The sequence below is a fragment of the Meleagris gallopavo genome, chromosome 4 (assembly GCF_000146605.3).
Source record: "Meleagris gallopavo isolate NT-WF06-2002-E0010 breed Aviagen turkey brand Nicholas breeding stock chromosome 4, Turkey_5.1, whole genome shotgun sequence".
NCBI lineage: Eukaryota > Metazoa > Chordata > Aves > Galliformes > Phasianidae > Meleagris > Meleagris gallopavo.
In genome coordinates this window covers 63,308,098-63,325,024 of record NC_015014.2, presented here as the reverse complement: position 1 = coordinate 63,325,024, position 16,927 = coordinate 63,308,098, and the positions used below count along the sequence as shown (strand labels likewise).

Genomic DNA, 16,927 nt, shown 5'->3' with positions numbered 1-16,927 from the left:
AATAAATACTCTAGAAAGCAGGAGGCTTAGCCACAAAGCTGTTAGCTGGGTGCTTGCTAACCATTTAATTGGGAGCAGTGGTAGGCTTGGCCTTGGTGGGAAGGCTGCAAATGGAGCAGCAACCATGCAAAAACACACCTTATTAATACAGCTGCTCTATGGCTATTCCCTGTCACTATCCTTTATATTTGAGCTTGTAATTAAAACTCAGGATACCTCAAGGCAAATAAAAATGATTTATTAGGGTTGCTTGACAGATGGGGAAGAAAAGGCTGATAATTTTAATACCTTTGCTGAGATCCTCACAATGCTTCAAGAGTGGAGCCAAGATTACATCTCTGTCCTGGTGGCATCTTTCCAAAGCCTCTTTCAAAACAGAAAGGCAAAGGGTTTCATTTCAGAGGGTTTGGAAAAAGAGGTTTTCCCCTTCTATTATGCCATCTTAAGCTGTAACTTCTCAATAGGCTCAAAACTTGATCAATATTTTTGGCAATGAAACATCCAAATGTTTCAATTTTTGGAAGAAAGGAAGGTAGGATGGATGGATGGATGGATGGATGGATGGATGGATGGATGGATGGATGGATGGATGAAAGGAAGGAAGGAAGGGAGGAAGGAAGGAAGGAAGGAAAGCATCATTTGCTTATTTCTTTCCTCGCTTTAGCAAGGAGATTTTTTTTTTTCTTTCATTTCCTGGTTTCATTGGAAGGCTTTCTCGCCATCTTTCACAAGAAGCTGATGAAAAGCAAAACTGTTTACCAGAAACCTTGCTGATATTCTGTCTGAGGAGCGGCTGATGTCAAAGGTTTTCTTGTACCTCATTATTTGCAAATGTTCTTCACTGGAACAGTTTGCCCTTAGCCCAGCAAGAGAGATAATTGATGGTATGCAGTAGCTGGAAAGACAACCAGCTTAATTGCAGGTTCTTGACAGCACTATCAATTACACCTACGCACAGAAGAGCAGGAATGATTGAAGCCCTGGGTGTCTCACTTGCCTGCTTAAATACTGGCAGAGTCCATGGCAGTCCCAGCTGGAAAAGCAGGATCAGAGCCCAGGAGGAGGACTGGGTCTGGAGCTGCTCCAACTCCATGCTCATCTTGTGCTTCCAGGCTGTCTCTCCTTGGTCTCCCACAGAACTCCTTGCTGCATCCTGTGGCCTGGAGATGGGCTGTTTTGATGCTTGGTGACTCTCCTGCACCCTAGGAGCAGAGATCTCACGGTGCTCCGCCTGGCAATGAGTGTTTGCACCTCTCAGGGTTAGCTCCAAGCTTTTCAAGCTTTTATTCCCTTGTTGGTGTAGAGCCCACAGGGTTACAGCTCCTGCTTTCAAAAGTTTTCTTTCCCTAGACACACTTTGATGAGTAAAACTCCTAAACTCTGGTTTTTGCTCCCCTAGACACAGCAAAAGGTTTATCTGTCTGGAGCAGCCTCACCTCTGACTCCAAGTCCTGATGTCCCCCCATGACTTTGAGTCCCCAGAAGGCAGCAATGCCAAATGAGCCTTTTGGTTGTTTTCTGCTGCTCAGCAGTGGTTTAATGGGACATACAGTCAGCTCTGCCCTCCTCTCCCAGATTCACCTCATCCCACCCAACTTGCTGCAGGAGCTAGAATTTGTGTGTGTCATTGGCTCAGGGAGATGAGCTAGGTTTAGCATTCAACAACTCTTCTCCTCTTGCATCCCGCTGACGGGACTCCATGTCATTGTCACAGCAATCCCAGTTACTGCAGCTCCCTTGCAGGAGATAGGAGTTATACGTGTTTGCGAGCACCTAGCAGAAAGGGGAATGGCTATTAAGGTGATCACAGCTCGCTAATTTTCTTCTAATCACCAGGAATTTTGGAAAGAGGCCCAGCAGTAAATATAGAAGACCCGCAATTCTGATGTTGCCGTGACTAATTTCACGGCCTTCTGCCAAAGTAAATCAGGAAGGAACATTTTGTTCTGCCAAACTGGGCACAAGCTTCAAACTCCGTCAGGCTGGGAGAGAGCTCCGTGTCCAGCTCTGTAGCACAACTTCTTTCTCCCACTAGGTGGTGGCATCTATTGCATCTTCAGCAGCCCTGCCCGGACAGGTTCCTGGTTAAGTTCTTGGTGGTGACATGATTCTGTTCTCACCTCCTCCGACACTCTGCAAGGATACAGCTAGCAAGGGCTGGCTCCCACCTGCAGAGGGCAACGTTTGGGAGGAAGGACGGCGTGGGGACAAGGTCCTCAGTCTTGCAAGGAGGTGAAATTCCTTATGGATTTGTACCCTGAGGTTGGCTGTGAGCCTGGGATGTTTTCTAACCACAACTGACATACTGTCATCTTCACCATCCTGGTGTCCTCCCCTCCTACCTGAAGCTTTGCTCCTACTGTCAGAGTTCCTGGATGCTCACACCATGCTGAGGCCCAGGCTGTCCGTGGGTCCTTCCTGCAGTGTTACATGCAGCCATGTTCACAGCTGACTGCTTCTACCCACCTCAAGATGATACTGATCGTTAAATTCAGATCTGAATTTCTGCTCTGGTTCTCATAATTTTGAATCAGCCTCTGAACTTCAAAACTCAAAATGTCTCTGGGTGCAACCTTAGCCAACCCATCTGGTGGCATCTGAGAGCAGAAATGGCCCTACAACCCCTCATGGTCCTACAGCCCCTCATGACCCTACAGTTCCTCATGGCCTACAGTTTCTCATGGTCCTACAGTTTCTCGTGGTCCTATAGATCCTCATGGCCCTACAACCCCTTATGTCCCAACAATCCCTCATGACCCTACAGCCTCTCATGGTCTACAACTCCCTCTGAAGGAGGACAGAGGGGTAGGCACTGGTCTCTGCTCTCTGCTCTTTTTCTTTTTTTTAATATTATATTATTAGATATGTTAAATTCTAGGCCAGATTTTTCACTCCTATATACACAGGTAATTTGGTGTAGAAAGAGGTGCCAGAACACTCATCTCCAGAAACTGGAGATATCATTATAGCTCAGCTGACGAGCAGAACAGGTTTTGATGTACCCTTCCAAACCATTCCTTCACCAAATTAGCTCAGCACTCAAGGCTATGTACTACCAGTGTGTAAACAGTACTTAAAGCAATGTGGTGGAAATGCTGATCCAGCCCTCGTATAAGGTCAGGGTTAGCAATCTCTCTTCCACATTGGTCTCCCAGGCTCCTGCAAAGTCAACTGAAGCAGATGGTTTGTCTGATCTCCAGCAGTGATTCATCCTGCACTAAGGTGGATGCACAAATTAGACCTTTTGAACTGCCTCCAGAAATGCTTGTTTCTCTCTGTCGACTCTACCTTCTTCCTTTTCTCCCTTTCACTCTGCAAAATGCATCAAGAAAAAAAGAAACCCACAGACCTGACCACAGTGTTCATATTAATTCTTTATTTCTTCTGATGGCACAGATTAGAGATGAAAAGCTCCAGGCATCCTGTCTACATAATTTAAGCGTGAAACAAAAGCCCAGCAACACTTTGTAAGGTGCACTTAAAATAGAAGGGGCTTTCAGTTTTTGTTGTGGGAGAGGAGCATTGTCTTAGCTCCTCTGTTAGGTGAAAATGGGTCATGATGATGCAACTTGCTCCTTGGGTCCTGAAGAATTGAGTTGTTTCAGTGCCTGGTGTTGCAGCAGCCATTAACAAGGCGAGCAAAGTGTCCCAGCTATCTGAGCACAGCTCTGCAGGGCATTGTGCAAGCTGAGGTGAATTCACACCACCCACACACTGAACCTGTGGGATGTGAGCCAGTGTGGATGAAAACTTGAGTTTACCTTATCAGGGTTTGCTAATACAACCTCCAGCACAGCCCCACAACAGCTGGCAGGTTCCACATATGTGGTGCTTTCTGCGTTGGGTCACTGTGCTGAGAGCAGTGATAACTCAGTTTTGCCTGAAATTTTCCTACCCTCCCTGTTTGAAGGGCATTTCAAGCTGCTTCCAGACCATATCATTAAGTTTTGATTTAGCCTTCTGTGTCTGTGAATCTTCTCTAATTGCTTTCATGATTTGACGGACATTTGTAAATGGATCTCCACAGTGGATTTCCTGCCTAGTGAGCACCTCCCCATTCCCCAGAAAAGAATGAGCTGGCTGCCCTTCCCTCTACTATTCACAATCTGATTTCCTGGGAAAACAGTTTAGAGGTTCCTACTTTCTCTCTGAATGGGAATAGACAAGAGATATTCCTGGTGTGGGTTATGATACTCCAGTTATCTAAGTAGTGTTGCTAAATTAAGATGACACCGTTGCATTGAGCTTCTTGAACAAACCTTCCTGTTAACCTCAGCTGCTCTGTCCATCATCAGGAGATGCAAACAGGACAGAGCCAGGTCTCCTTGCAGTGGTGCCCATTGCCAGGAAAAGAGGAAATGGGCACAAACTGCAAGACAACAGCTTCCAGCTAAATAGTAGGAAATATTTAATTATAAGTACAAACGCTGGAGTAGGTTGCTCAAAAATAATCAAAAACTACCTGGATATTGTCTTGGGACCATGGTCCGTGACCTGAGTGGCCCTGTTTGAGAAGAGGGGTTGGACTCGATGGGCCCAGAGTTCCATTCCAAACCCACCCTCATAGAGAGCTTCCATGAACTGAGATGAATCCATGTGTCCTGGTTGTGGATTTGGCCAATGGAACGTGTACCCTGAAACCCTTCTTCACAGCAGATGGTCAGCTTACACACAACTAACCACAAATCATCCTTTTTCTAATAAATTTGCCCTGACTTTGGTCTCCATAAAATGTTTGTTGTATTTCATTCAGTTGGTTCGAAATTCTTGTGCATGTCGGAGCTGCACTCATGAATAGACACACAGACACAGGACAGAGTGTCAAGCTTTTAATTGGCAAAGAAAAGGCACCAGACAGAATGAGCTGATGTGCTCAGGCATTACAGAAAAAGACTAAGGAAACAAAACAAATCATCAAAACGCAATCACAAGAGAGAGGTGCGGCAGTGGCAGATTGGAGAACTCAGCATGTGGCTCTACATGGAGGAAAATGGCCGGTGTCACAGGTGACCCAGTGATGGACAGAAAAGGTATACTTGCATTGAAAGCAAGGGGAAAGCCTTTCTCCAATTCCAGAAGCAAAAACTACTTGTGGTAAGGATCACCAGAAAAATCATAAGTCCCTGAGCCAAAAGCTGAGCCAGATGAGTACGCACATCTTGGAGAAGATGGCCCTACTTCAGAGCTGCATTCTCCAGTTTCAACCCTACGACCATAATATTCAAGTCCACCACACTCGCCACCACTCTGGTAACATCCATCCCCACCAGAAAATTGCCCACTTCCAAAGCCATACCCCTCACTACCAGAACTACAGATATCCCCAGAGCACGAACCACCATAACCATCACCTTCACCAAAAGAACTTGAACCCCCACCTCTAGAGCTATGACCACCAGGAGAAATACATGACCCACCACTGAAGGTTTCACCACCATGGGATACAGACCCACTACTTCCAAATGACCCTCCTGATCCTGACCCAGAGCCAGAGCTTCCTCCTCTACAGCTGGAGCCTCCACTTCCACTGCCAAAGCTCGATCCACCATGACCTGGGCTTCCACCTCCTTCAGAAATGGACCCTCTCCTGCCTGATCCACTGCCTGAGCTCGACCCATAGCCTGCTGAGCTGTGGCCACCTCCAGACGAGGACCCACCACTACCAAAGCTTCCTCCAGAACCTGACCCTGACCCAGAGCCTCCTCCTCCTCTACAGCTGGAGCCCCCACTTCCACTGCCATAGCTCGACCCCCCATGACCTGAGCTCCCTCCTTCTTCTGAAATGGACCCTCTCCTGCCAGAGCCACTGCTCCCTCCAGAGCTCAGCCCACCACTGTGAGGACTGCATCGCTCACTGCCTGAGCTCGACCCAAAGCCTCCAGAGCTGTGGCCACCCCCAGGTGACGCACCTCCACTGCCAAAGCTACCACCAGATCCTGACCCAGAGCCAGAGCTTCCTCCTCTACAGATGGAGCCTCCACTTCCACTGCCAAAGCTCGATCCACCATGACCTGAGCTTCCACCTCCTTCAGAAATGGACCCTCTCCTGCCTGATCCACTGCCAGAGCTCGAACCAAAGCCTCCGGAGCTGTGGCCACCTCCAGACGAGGACCCACCGCTGCCAAAGCTACCACCAGATCCTGACCCAGAGCCATAGCCAGAGCCTCCTCCTCTACAGCTGGAGCCACCAGTTCCACTGCCATAGCTTGATCCACCATGACCTGAGCTTCCACCTCCTTCAGAAATTGACCCTCTCCTGCCTGATCCACTGCCTGAGCTCGACCCAAAGCCTCCGGAGCTGTGGCCACCTCCAGACGAGGACCCACCGCTGCCAAAGCTTCCTCCAGAACCTGACCCAGAGCCATAGCCAGAGCTTCCTCCTCTACAGATGGAGCCTCCACTTCCACTGCCAAAGCTCGATCCACCATGACCTGAGCTTCCTCCTTCTTCAGAAATGGACCCTCTCCTGCCTGATCCACTGCCTGAGCTCGACCCAAAGCCTCCGGAGCTGTGGCCACCTCCAGACGAGGACCCACCGCTGCCAAAGCTACCACCAGATCCTGACCCAGAGCCATAGCCAGAGCCTCCTCCTCTACAGATGGAGCCTCCACTTCCACTGCCATAGCTTGATCCACCATGACCTGAGCATCCACCTCCTTCAGAAATGGACCCTCTCCTGCCTGATCCACTGCCTGTGCTCGAACCAAAGCCTCCAGAGCTGTGGCCAGCCCCAGGTGACGCACCACCACTTCCAAAGCTACCACCAGATCCTGACCCAGAGCCAGAGCTTCCTCCTCTACAGCTGGAGCCTCCACTTCCACTGCCAAAGCTCGATCCACCATGACCTGAGCTTCCACCTCCTTCAGAAATGGACCCTCTCCTGCCTGATCCACTGCCTGAGCTCGACCCATAGCCTGCTGAGCTGTGGCCACCTCCAGACGAGGACCCACCACTACCAAAGCTTCCTCCAGAACCTGACCCTGACCCAGAGCCTCCTCCTCCTCGGATGGAGCCCCCACTTCCACTGCCATAGCTCGACCCCCCATGACCTGAGCTCCCTCCTTCTCCTGTAATGGACCCTCTCCTGCCAGAGCCACTGCTCCCTCCAGAGCTCAGCCCTCCACCGTGAGGACTGCATTGCCCACTGCCTGAGCTGGAACTAAATCCTCCAGAGCTGTGGCCACCTCCAGACGAGGACCCTCCTGTGCTAATTCTCCCTCCTGATGCATACCCAGATCCAGTGCCCGAGCTTGAGCCCCTTCCTGTATGATATTGCCCTTCTTCTCCACCCCTTTCTCCTCTACTTCCGTGTGTTGATCCCCTATCTCTTCGTCTTCCACCTTCAGTTCCCCCTCCCTGTGTTGTCTCTGTCCATATTGTCCTGTCGGTATCATCAGAGCTCATCTCTTCCTTTCCTCTGTTGAAGTCACCATCGTCTCTTCCATAACCACTGGCACCCCTCGCAGTGTCTGTAACACCTGCAAGAGGATATATCAACCTTATTCTTCTAGCAGTGGCTTCCATAGGCATAAGAGATACATATTAACATTCATTTGGCCATGGCTAGGTCCTCTGAAAAGAATATGAGTGAGCCCTGGTCTGTGTCTCCTGTAGCTGACTTTCTACTCACAGAAATTTTAGGACTATTTCTTTTACTTTTTACATTCACTACATGGACATAGTGAGCTCTCCTCCATTTCCTATGCATTTGGCTGAATTTGGTGGAATTTAACCAATAAATTTAAAATCAAGATTGACATATATTGACATATAAATGCACGTATACAAGCACATTCCCAGTCATGAGAGAGTGCCACTTGTTTCTTTTTCCTAGGAAACTAGTCTAGAAGCACATGGCATCGTTTTGGTGGTCGATGTTCAGCATACTGCAAGCTAAATAGTAACAGTGCCCTAAAGAACTCCGAAACCTGAAGATACTTACGGACAGTGGCTGGCACACCTTCCTGTATCCTATGAACAAAAAGTGACATTAAGAAGATGGAACCACCAAACATGAAAATAATCCTAGGTGCTATCAATAAGCAAGCAAAGATCTCAACCCTTCCAGGTGGGAACTCATCTAAGATCCAAGTGATGGATCGTAGGATGCGATAGGTTGCTGCTACTTATGATGAGCAGTTTGTGCCTACCTGGTCTCCTCCTCCTCAAGCAGTGACCTGTACATAGCAATTTCAACATCCAGGGCCAATTTTGCATTCAGAAGCTCCTGGTAATCATGCAGAATTCCAGCCAGGTCTTCCCTGGCCTGCTGCAAAGCGTTCTCCAGCTCCTGAAGCTTTTTCTGTCCGTCTTTGACTGCAGAGCTCCCACGCTGCTCAGCATCTCTGATAGCCTCTCGGTGTCTGTCATTCTGCAGAGGGCATAAATAGAATTTGTTCCTTTTCTTCCAGTGGGACTGGGATTTTCAAGCCCTCCTCATTTTTCTTGGAAATTAAAAAACCACAATGACAAAGCTTAGAAGATACAAACATTAGACTGGGTAAATCAACTGAAATTAAATCCCAGTAGACACTTGAAATTCAAATTTTCTTCATTTTGAAGAGAAAATATCATCTTTAGCTTTGCCTCCAAAGGGCAGGCTACATTATTCTCCATTTGTCCCCATGTAAGAGTGGCAAGTTTAGTCTTGTTAGGATGTATCAGCTTTACCTCTTTCCTGACTATTTCAATTTCAGGCTGCAATCTTTGGATCTGCCTGGTAAGTTCTTGGATTTCCTGGTAACTGTTCCTCAGTTGCTCTCGCTGATTTACCCACATATTCTGAAGGTCCTGGTACTGATGGGTAGAGAGAAGAGAATGGACATTTTGGTTTCTGGATCAGTTAACCCTAAGCAAGGGAGACTCTTGATATGTCTACTCACCCTGCCTTGGTACATGGCATTGACTTCATCTTTGCCTTTCTGAGCAATTCTCTCATACTCCTGCCGGACTTCTTCAATGATGCCATCCATGTTCACTTCTCTGCCGTTGTCCATGGTCAGAATGACATTGGTGTTGTCAGCTACTGTTTGCAGCTGGGACAGCTCCTGCAAGGAAAACAAGATTTTTGGATTTTCTCGGTCCAGACAAGCAGTTTGGGTTCTGTTATGAGGACTGAAATTGGACCTTCTGGCCAGTTATCCACTGGAATATCCCAGCCTCCCTCAAGTCCTGCTGCTCCATCCCCAGTTTCAATTCTCCCGTGTCTCTTCCAGCCCCTTTTTTTCCTCACAGATTAAAAAAACCCACAACATTATTAAATCAGGGGTGATCCCATCTACAGCACCACCCTGCACACCAAGTCCTGCTCAGGAGAATTTTCCTGCAGCTTCCAAAGGGTGTCTGTGCTCCTGACCCAAGAAACGTACTCACCGCCTCATATAAGCATCTGAGGAACTCAAGCTCCTGCTTCAGTATTTCCACCCGAACTTCAAACTCCATTTTTCTCATGTAGGCACTGTCCAGTTCCTGTGAAAGAAACCAACCTTTATTTATGTTCTTTTGATGGCCAACTCCTTTCTGAATCACAGTTCATACAAAGCTTGATTTCAGTCTTTCATTCCTGGAGCACACAGATCTTTGTGCTAGATTTATCTTTGTCAACTCTGGACCTTAATAACAATCTCTCCTCTAGGCTTGAGTGAATGGAGACAGACAGAGACTTTTAGGTACACATCTTACACAGAACAAAGACATTCTCTGGAAGAAGTGATTTCTCTCCATTCTGTCTCTAGAAAAAGGAAGTGAGGTTAATCCCTATTTCTGAAAACTTCAACAACCAACCAGTTACTGTTTTATTTCCAAGGCTTTGGTTTAACCCAGTGTCTTGAGTTACTTCACCTTTTTAAGCTCCACATATTCCTCTTCTTTAGATGCACGCTTGTTGATTTCGTCCTCAAATCTGTAGCAGAGAGAAGAAACAGGTAGCTAATTGCCTATCTGACTTCTTCAGCCAAATGGATCATAAACAAAAGAGAATCATCCGAACAGTGGATATGCTGGACTTTCTTTCAACTTCAGCTCCAAAAGCCCCAAACAAGCCTGCCACGGAGCAGTGCTCTCAAGTCTACAGCGTGTGTGAAGACCAGAAAGCCATGCCATCCCAAAGCATGATACCACTGCCTGGGAAAACTCCAGCTCTACAATATGTCTTGTTTAGTGACTATTCACCTCTTTTTGTAATCTTCAACAAGCTGAAGTATTTCATAGGCTTCTGGATCCAGCTGCTCCTTCTGGCTCTGGAGCGTGTCCAGCTGCCTCTGCAGGTTATTGATGTAGGACTGGAAGAAGGAGGTGATGCTTCTGCTCTCCTCCGGCTGGGAGCTTTGCTGCTGCAGCAGTTCCCATTTGGTCATCAGAGCCTGGTTCTGCCTCTCCAGGCATTGAACCTGGAAGGCAAAACACAGGAGCACCTCAGCCACTGGGAAGTACTGACAGCAGCGTAGGGACAATGAACAAGACTGTACACTGGCAGCTCTCATGCAAAAGGTTTAAAATAAAGAAGAAAGAGTCAAAGTGACCCCATTTTTTAGGATTAAGCATGGTTAAAACAGCTGGGTGTAACCGACACCTTTTCTGTATGGTAATACAAGAGGCTCTTATGTCTTCATGTGTAACAAATGACACCAGCTTCCACCCTATGCAGACACACGTGAACACCCAAACAAAGGCACACACCTTTGTCTGAGTGGGTGGAAGTGTTTTTCAGGCTGTTTTTCTCCTGGGCATGTGTATAGGAATGACTGAGAAGGTAAAATCATACAGAGGTGGAAGTTCTGAATATAGACCAAGGAAAGAGGTAAAGAATGATGTGGGGGACATCTGGAAAATCTCCAAGCAAATAAGTCCATGTTTTATGGTTGGGAGAAATGAAACAATTTGCTTGGCTTGAGAAAAAGGAACAGAAAACCTCAAGGATGCTCAAGTCCACCACCTGTTTCTCTTGCTAGCACAAACAATTCTTAGGCCCTGGAGTATCACAAACGCATTTCCTCAAAAGTCAAATGAGTTGATATGTTGGCAACAATGCAGTATTGTTCGTTATTGTTCTGCCACAAGACATGACACAGAGATTCCTATTCCACAGCTAAACATGATTCACACAACAGCATTTGTAGCAAGCCATGAAGGCAGAAGGGAATCCAGCCAGTGCAGAGATTTTGGGGCAGAGGATGAGATGCAGAGGAGAACCAGATGCATTGGTTGGACATAAGAAGCACCGCTGGCGTTTCCCACTCCATGATAAGCAGAGAAAGAACAGGGACTCACCTTATCGATGAATGAAGCGAATTTGTTGTTGAGTGTCTTAATCTGCTCTTTCTCATCTGACCGCATTTTCTGGAACTCAGGGTCAACTTGCACTTGTGTTGGCCTCAGCAGCTTGGTGTTGACATGGACCTCCTCGATGCCTCCACCAGCAGCAGCGTGCCCCAAGCCCTGCCCAGTCCCTTGCTCACGAAGGCCTCCACTGAGTGTTCCCCTGCTTGAGCCTCCTCCATACGTCCTACCTTCCCCACCTTGAAAATCCCCTACAAAATACCCTCTTCTCCCTAAGTCCCTGTCCAGGTATCTCCCATCATAGTACCCCCAGCGCCTTCCGTACCCTCCTCCATCTCCTCCATAGATTCCACCAGTAGAAAAGTTCCTAAACCCACTGAGGTTGTGGAGGCTCCTGCTGCCATACCCATACCCGTAGCCGTAGCCATAATCACCAAATCTTTGTCCTCTATCATCTTCCCAATAGCTCATAGCAGAGGAGCCTCTTCCGCTCCCCAGTGTGCCACAGTGAGCAGAAGAAGAACTGAAATTCCCATCGCCAAATCTGAAGAAGTGGTGGCTCATAGCGATGCTTCAGAGAGTTAAGATGAGAGCAGACGGGGAAGGCAGTAAAACAGGAGGAGAAATGAGAGTGCAGGATCCTCAGCTCCTCTACTGGGGATAACAGAAGTTCTCCTTTATATGTTCAGAGAAGTTCATCTCCATTCCGTGGTAATTATCAGCTCTGTTAATGTTATTATTGGTTTGTATCATCAGGCAGCAGTTATTGGGCACTTGAGCAGGAGATAAACACCACACACCAATGAAGGAGTTGTGAAACTCCAACAAATCCTGCTTGACTCATCAGCTTTGCTCAAATGAGATTTCCTTATCTCATTAGCTTGCCCCTCCATCATTAATTACAGTTCACACAGTTATCCATGCACCTCACCATGGTTTGATCTCTCTTGAATTTCCCCACCTCCTTTGGCATCTCACTTTATGAGACACGAGGTCTTGATGTTGTCCTCCTGTTGAATTGGGCTGAGGGTGGCTCACCTTGCTTCACAAATACCAAGAATGCACCACACAGATCAAAGAATTTTCTGCCTTAGTTTCCTTTTCTCCATTTTTGCTTGTTCCTGTAAGTAAGCATTGCTTCCAAAGGGCTGCATGGAGAGGGAGGGTGGTGAGATTGTGTCTTCTTGCTAATAGTCTTTGGTTCACAAAGCTGAGACTGCGTCTTGAAAACAGAAAAAGGGAAAAAAAAATCTGTATTGATCTTAGCTTTAATGAACACAGAGTTGTAAATGGAAAAGAAGAAGCTCTGAGAGGTGTAAACACCCATCAGTTAAACCAAGATGTTCTGCCCAGATTCTCCCAGTGAGCATCACTCTGATCCCCCCCTCCATTTTCTCACCATCTCTGTGCAGGGTTTTCTTTACTTTTCCAGCCCCAGCACATACTGGTGGAGATGTAATGGCCATGGACATGTCAAAAAGCATTTGGCAGCCAAGTCCTGAGAGCATCAAGTCTTCATCTTTGTCTTGTGTCTCCAGAATGATGCTCTTCCTTCCAAAGATGCTGGAGGAAGCCACTCTGGGCACCCTTCAGTTGCACAGTGGTTGTGTGGTCAGGGCTTTGTGATCTTCCCCTGGGAAGATCCCCTAAATTGAAGGGTTTGTAGGGAAAGCTAAGGGCTGCCATTAGACCAGTTGGTATAAATAGAAATGAGCAAGTTTTTGGGGGCTCAGTGAACAGATGAAGGCCTTTTCCCAGAAGTAGACACAGTTTTCTCCAGGCACAGAATCATAGAACCATGGAATGGTTGGGCTGGAAGGGTCCTTAAAGATCACATAACCATGGGATGGTTGGGTTAGAAGGGTCCTTATATATCGCAGAACCATAGGATGATTGGGTTGAAAGGGTCCTTCAAGATCATAGAATGATAGAATGGTTGGGTTGAAGAGGTCCTCAAAGGTCATCTAATTCCAACACTGAAAACAATAATTCTAAATGAGAAATACTGGGTTATTTTGGTACAAAACTTGGTCTCTTACAGCCTTACCCCAGGAATGGCCAATAGCAGCCCAGGCAGTTCATTTGTGCTACATTTTTGTAGTTAAACTTCAACAGTTACTTACAGTAACTTACAGTTACTTACAATTACTGAGAACTTTAACAAAGTTTCCAGCTGAATTTAACCTCTTTTAATATACCTAAACAAAAACATGACTTCGGTTGAGAACTGTGCGTCCTGCTGGGAAGAATAACTATGGTAAACAGACAACACCAAAAAAGTAGAAAAGATCATAATTTAAGATGGAGAAGTAGGAAACAGATCCGTTACAATGCATCTGCCAAACAGCACTTAGGATTTTACACAAAATCCTTCCTCTTCTGCTTTGGTTCAGCTCAGTATTTCCTAGATGCAGTTTCATTTCAAGGGAACAAAACGTAAGTGCTCTTCTTCACTCCTGTATTGTCAAGTCCTGAGCTTTGTCTGCTCCCTGAAGAATTTTGTTGAGGAGATACTGTGCATGATCACTGCAGAGCCTGACAATCCCATGTGACCTCGGGGCTGTTATTAGGCTCAGGTGAAGATTAAGACAATATCAGATTTCCCGTCAGGAGGAGCTGATACTCAGTGGCCATGACTCATCGTTTTCCTTACCAGTTTTGAGCTAAAACACCCATTTTCCTCGCCTTAATTAACGTTTTCTTGGTGACATGCAGCAGCTGCTAGAGAAATGCTGCCCCTCCACCTATCTGCTGAGCTTTGGGGTCTGCTCATCCTCATCCTTCCTCTTTTCCTGATGAGAGCAGCTCATCCCCATACACCATGAACCAGCAGCAGATGGATCACCCACATGGGTTGGGAAGGAAGTGCCACGAGCCAGGGGAGGGAACACCCATGGGCCAAACAAGCCATTTCCATGTAGAACAAAGGCTGCAGGTGTCGGTACAAACCACTGTCCTAAATACATCAGTTCACTGCTTGAAGCAAACCAGGTGCCCATTCAGATGTGGAGAACCGCTGCATCAACTCCCAAAGCAGCTCTGTCCTGCTTCCTATAACCCCTGTGTGATGGAGCAGCCACCCTACCCCATGTGCCATGTACACATGGCACGGCGTGTAGGCTGCTGTTGTGACCATCCTTGGCACAGCTCAGCCCTGGCACAGCAAACCTGGCCACACCTGGACCTGTTGGGCTGGATCTCGTCGACACATCCTGCGGATGGAGGGGGAGATGTCACAAGTTCCTCTCCCCTGCAAGGACCTGGCATTGCTCTCAGATGTGTCCAAGTGCCTTCAGATCATTCATGCAGAAGAGAGTCCACAATGTGTAGACAAAAAGACTTCCAGTTCAACATATCCTTACCATGGACCAGCACCAGAGAGCAGAGTCCTTCTGAAGGACTTCCCTCCCTGAAGAGGGGCTTCCCATGGCCACGAGCATCTGGGTCTTTGCTGGTAGTATTTTTTTAATAAGCAAATTGAAGTAGTTTCCAGTAAGTCATTGAGGCACAGTTTGCTGTCTGGGCTTCTTCTATAGAGAGCCCAGAACCTCCATGTGTGGTTTCTCCCACTCAGAGAAGTTTCCTACACAGGTGACGTGAGTTTGCCTCTCTCATTTTCCTCCATGGACCAGAATGGGACTTGGAGAACTCATCAGCTCCTGAGTTTGGGTGGTGAAAGTGGTGCAAATTGAGTCCTTCTCCAGCAGATCCATGTTACCAAGGGACCACACAAAATATTAGCATTTTCAAACCATTGATACAATTCACGAAGCCACACATTGGTTTTCTTGGGAACAGCTGAAGGAGGAACCCACCAGCTCCCTCTCTCATTCCACCTCTAGTCAACTAAGTAACAAATGGGAAATATCTCTCATTCCATCTCCAGTCAACCTAAGAAATAAATGGGAAACATCATAACTGGTACTTAGGCTCATTTCAAGAAAATATCTCAACATTTTGGAAGGACTATCTTAAGCCATTAATAATAGAAAGCCAAAACGTGACTAAAATAGAGCAGATTTGAGAGAAGATCTACTTCTATTCAACTTGGGACAGAAATTGATGGCTTTACAAGTTGGATGAGCCAAGGAAAAGGAAATTGGCAGTGCAATGGGCATCCAGCAGTGTGGTACAGTAGGACATAAATGCAGTAAGACATAAATACAGTACTTAAGAGCTGCCCAGATGGAAGAGATAGGCATGCATATGGAAAATTGAAATAGTAGATCTTGATCAGCAGTTGCCCAAACAGCTGCGTAAATAGGGCCTCAGTCACCTAGGAAATGGGACTGAGGTTATGCAGACACCCACAGATAAATGTCCTCTCCCCACAGACTTTCATTTTCCCCCATTGTCTTGTAGGAGAACATACAGTCTGGGGATGTCTCCCTAAGACAGGAGGGAAGGGATAATACACATTGGTATTGACTGCTGTCTAGGAATGATTTTGGGGGCAAATGCCCCTTTGTCTTTGGTAATGAGAAGGATTCTGTGGGAAAGCATTGGTGTCATTGTATAGAAGCAGGGTGCAGGCTGGGGTCAGTGCTGGCCAGGTGTGTGAGCATGTGCCATCATCCCTCTATTGGGAGCTGCCCCATAATGTGGATCTGTGGAGGCAGATAGCAGTATTTTGGATGGTAAGAAGCAGTTCTGCTGGCATGTGAGTGGCTGCTTTTTGGATGGAAGAAAGAATAAAGTGGAAGTCAAAGCATGAGGGGCAGAGCAGATCAGCCTGTATGTGGTTGGAACCAAGAGCTCAGATACAGCATCAAGGGGGTGAAAGAATAACAGGAATCAAAGAATCATTAAGGTTGGAAAACACAGTCAAGCTCACCCAGTCCAGCCCCAACACATCCCTCTGTGCCCACTGACCATGTCCCCAGGTGCCACATCTCCACAGTTCTGAGCACTCCAGGGACAGTGACCTCTCTCACTTCCCCAGACAGTCAGTGCCAATGCATTACCACTCTTTCAGAGGTGAACTTTCTCCAAATATCCAACCAGGAGAGCTGGTGGGGAGTGACCCAACTCCCCTTGGCAAGCCTTGGGTTGAGCATTTACCTCTGAGAATGCCAAGGCTTTGAAGGATGAGTTTTCCCTGTTGTTGGCTTCAGGCTGGTTCGTCCCCATCCTTTCTCACCCATTTGAGATGTTTTGGGTCGGGGGTAGGAGTCAATTTTAGCCTCAGGTCCCGACCAGCAGTGATTCTTCTGATAGAAAATACAGTATTGCTTTGCCTTGCAATCCCGTTAACAAATGACTAATGGCTAATTATTCTAGGTTAGCAGGAAGGTAAACAAGTCTATAACTTACTTTTAACCACCTATAATATTAATTAAGCGATCTGCTCAGAAAATACTAATCATGATTACAATATCTGGTAATCCCTTATTTCCCCTACTAGAATGTGAAAGTACCAATTCAAAATAATGTGTGAAAACGGTGAAGTAATTCTTCTATCACTGTTACAAATCACAACTCTCAGTGGCTGAAGCAGAGCTTAGTTGCGTTCTTTAGCTTTACTTTACACAGCTGCATTATGAAGACGACTGATGCCCTGGAGCTGGGGCGTGCAGTGCTGGAGCAATGAGGAGATGGAATCTCCAAAGGGTTTCAGGAGAAGCAGAGATCCAACACAGAGGAAAAAAAA

The 16,927-nt window shown here is 46.9% G+C and overlaps 2 protein-coding genes across 2 annotated transcripts; both read right to left on the bottom strand.

Moving 5' to 3' along the window:
• Window positions 1-4,851: 4,851 nt before the first annotated feature.
• On the bottom strand, window positions 4,852-7,524 carry LOC116216609 (loricrin-like). The gene has a single exon (XM_031553297.1). It carries the CDS (start codon window positions 7,522-7,524, stop codon window positions 5,086-5,088), a length of 2,439 nt encoding a protein of 812 aa, XP_031409157.1. The 3' UTR covers window positions 4,852-5,085.
• Window positions 7,525-8,146: 622 nt separating this feature from the next.
• LOC100544079 (keratin, type II cytoskeletal 1-like) lies at window positions 8,147-11,841 on the bottom strand. Its single transcript, XM_031553296.1, has 7 exons — window positions 11,269-11,841; window positions 10,171-10,388; window positions 9,841-9,901; window positions 9,373-9,468; window positions 8,883-9,047; window positions 8,671-8,796; window positions 8,147-8,371 (listed from the first exon to the last, which is right to left on the bottom strand). The coding sequence occupies exons 1-7, from the start codon at window positions 11,839-11,841 to the stop codon at window positions 8,147-8,149; spliced, it is 1,464 nt and encodes a 487-aa protein (XP_031409156.1).
• Window positions 11,842-16,927: the final 5,086 nt, after the last annotated feature.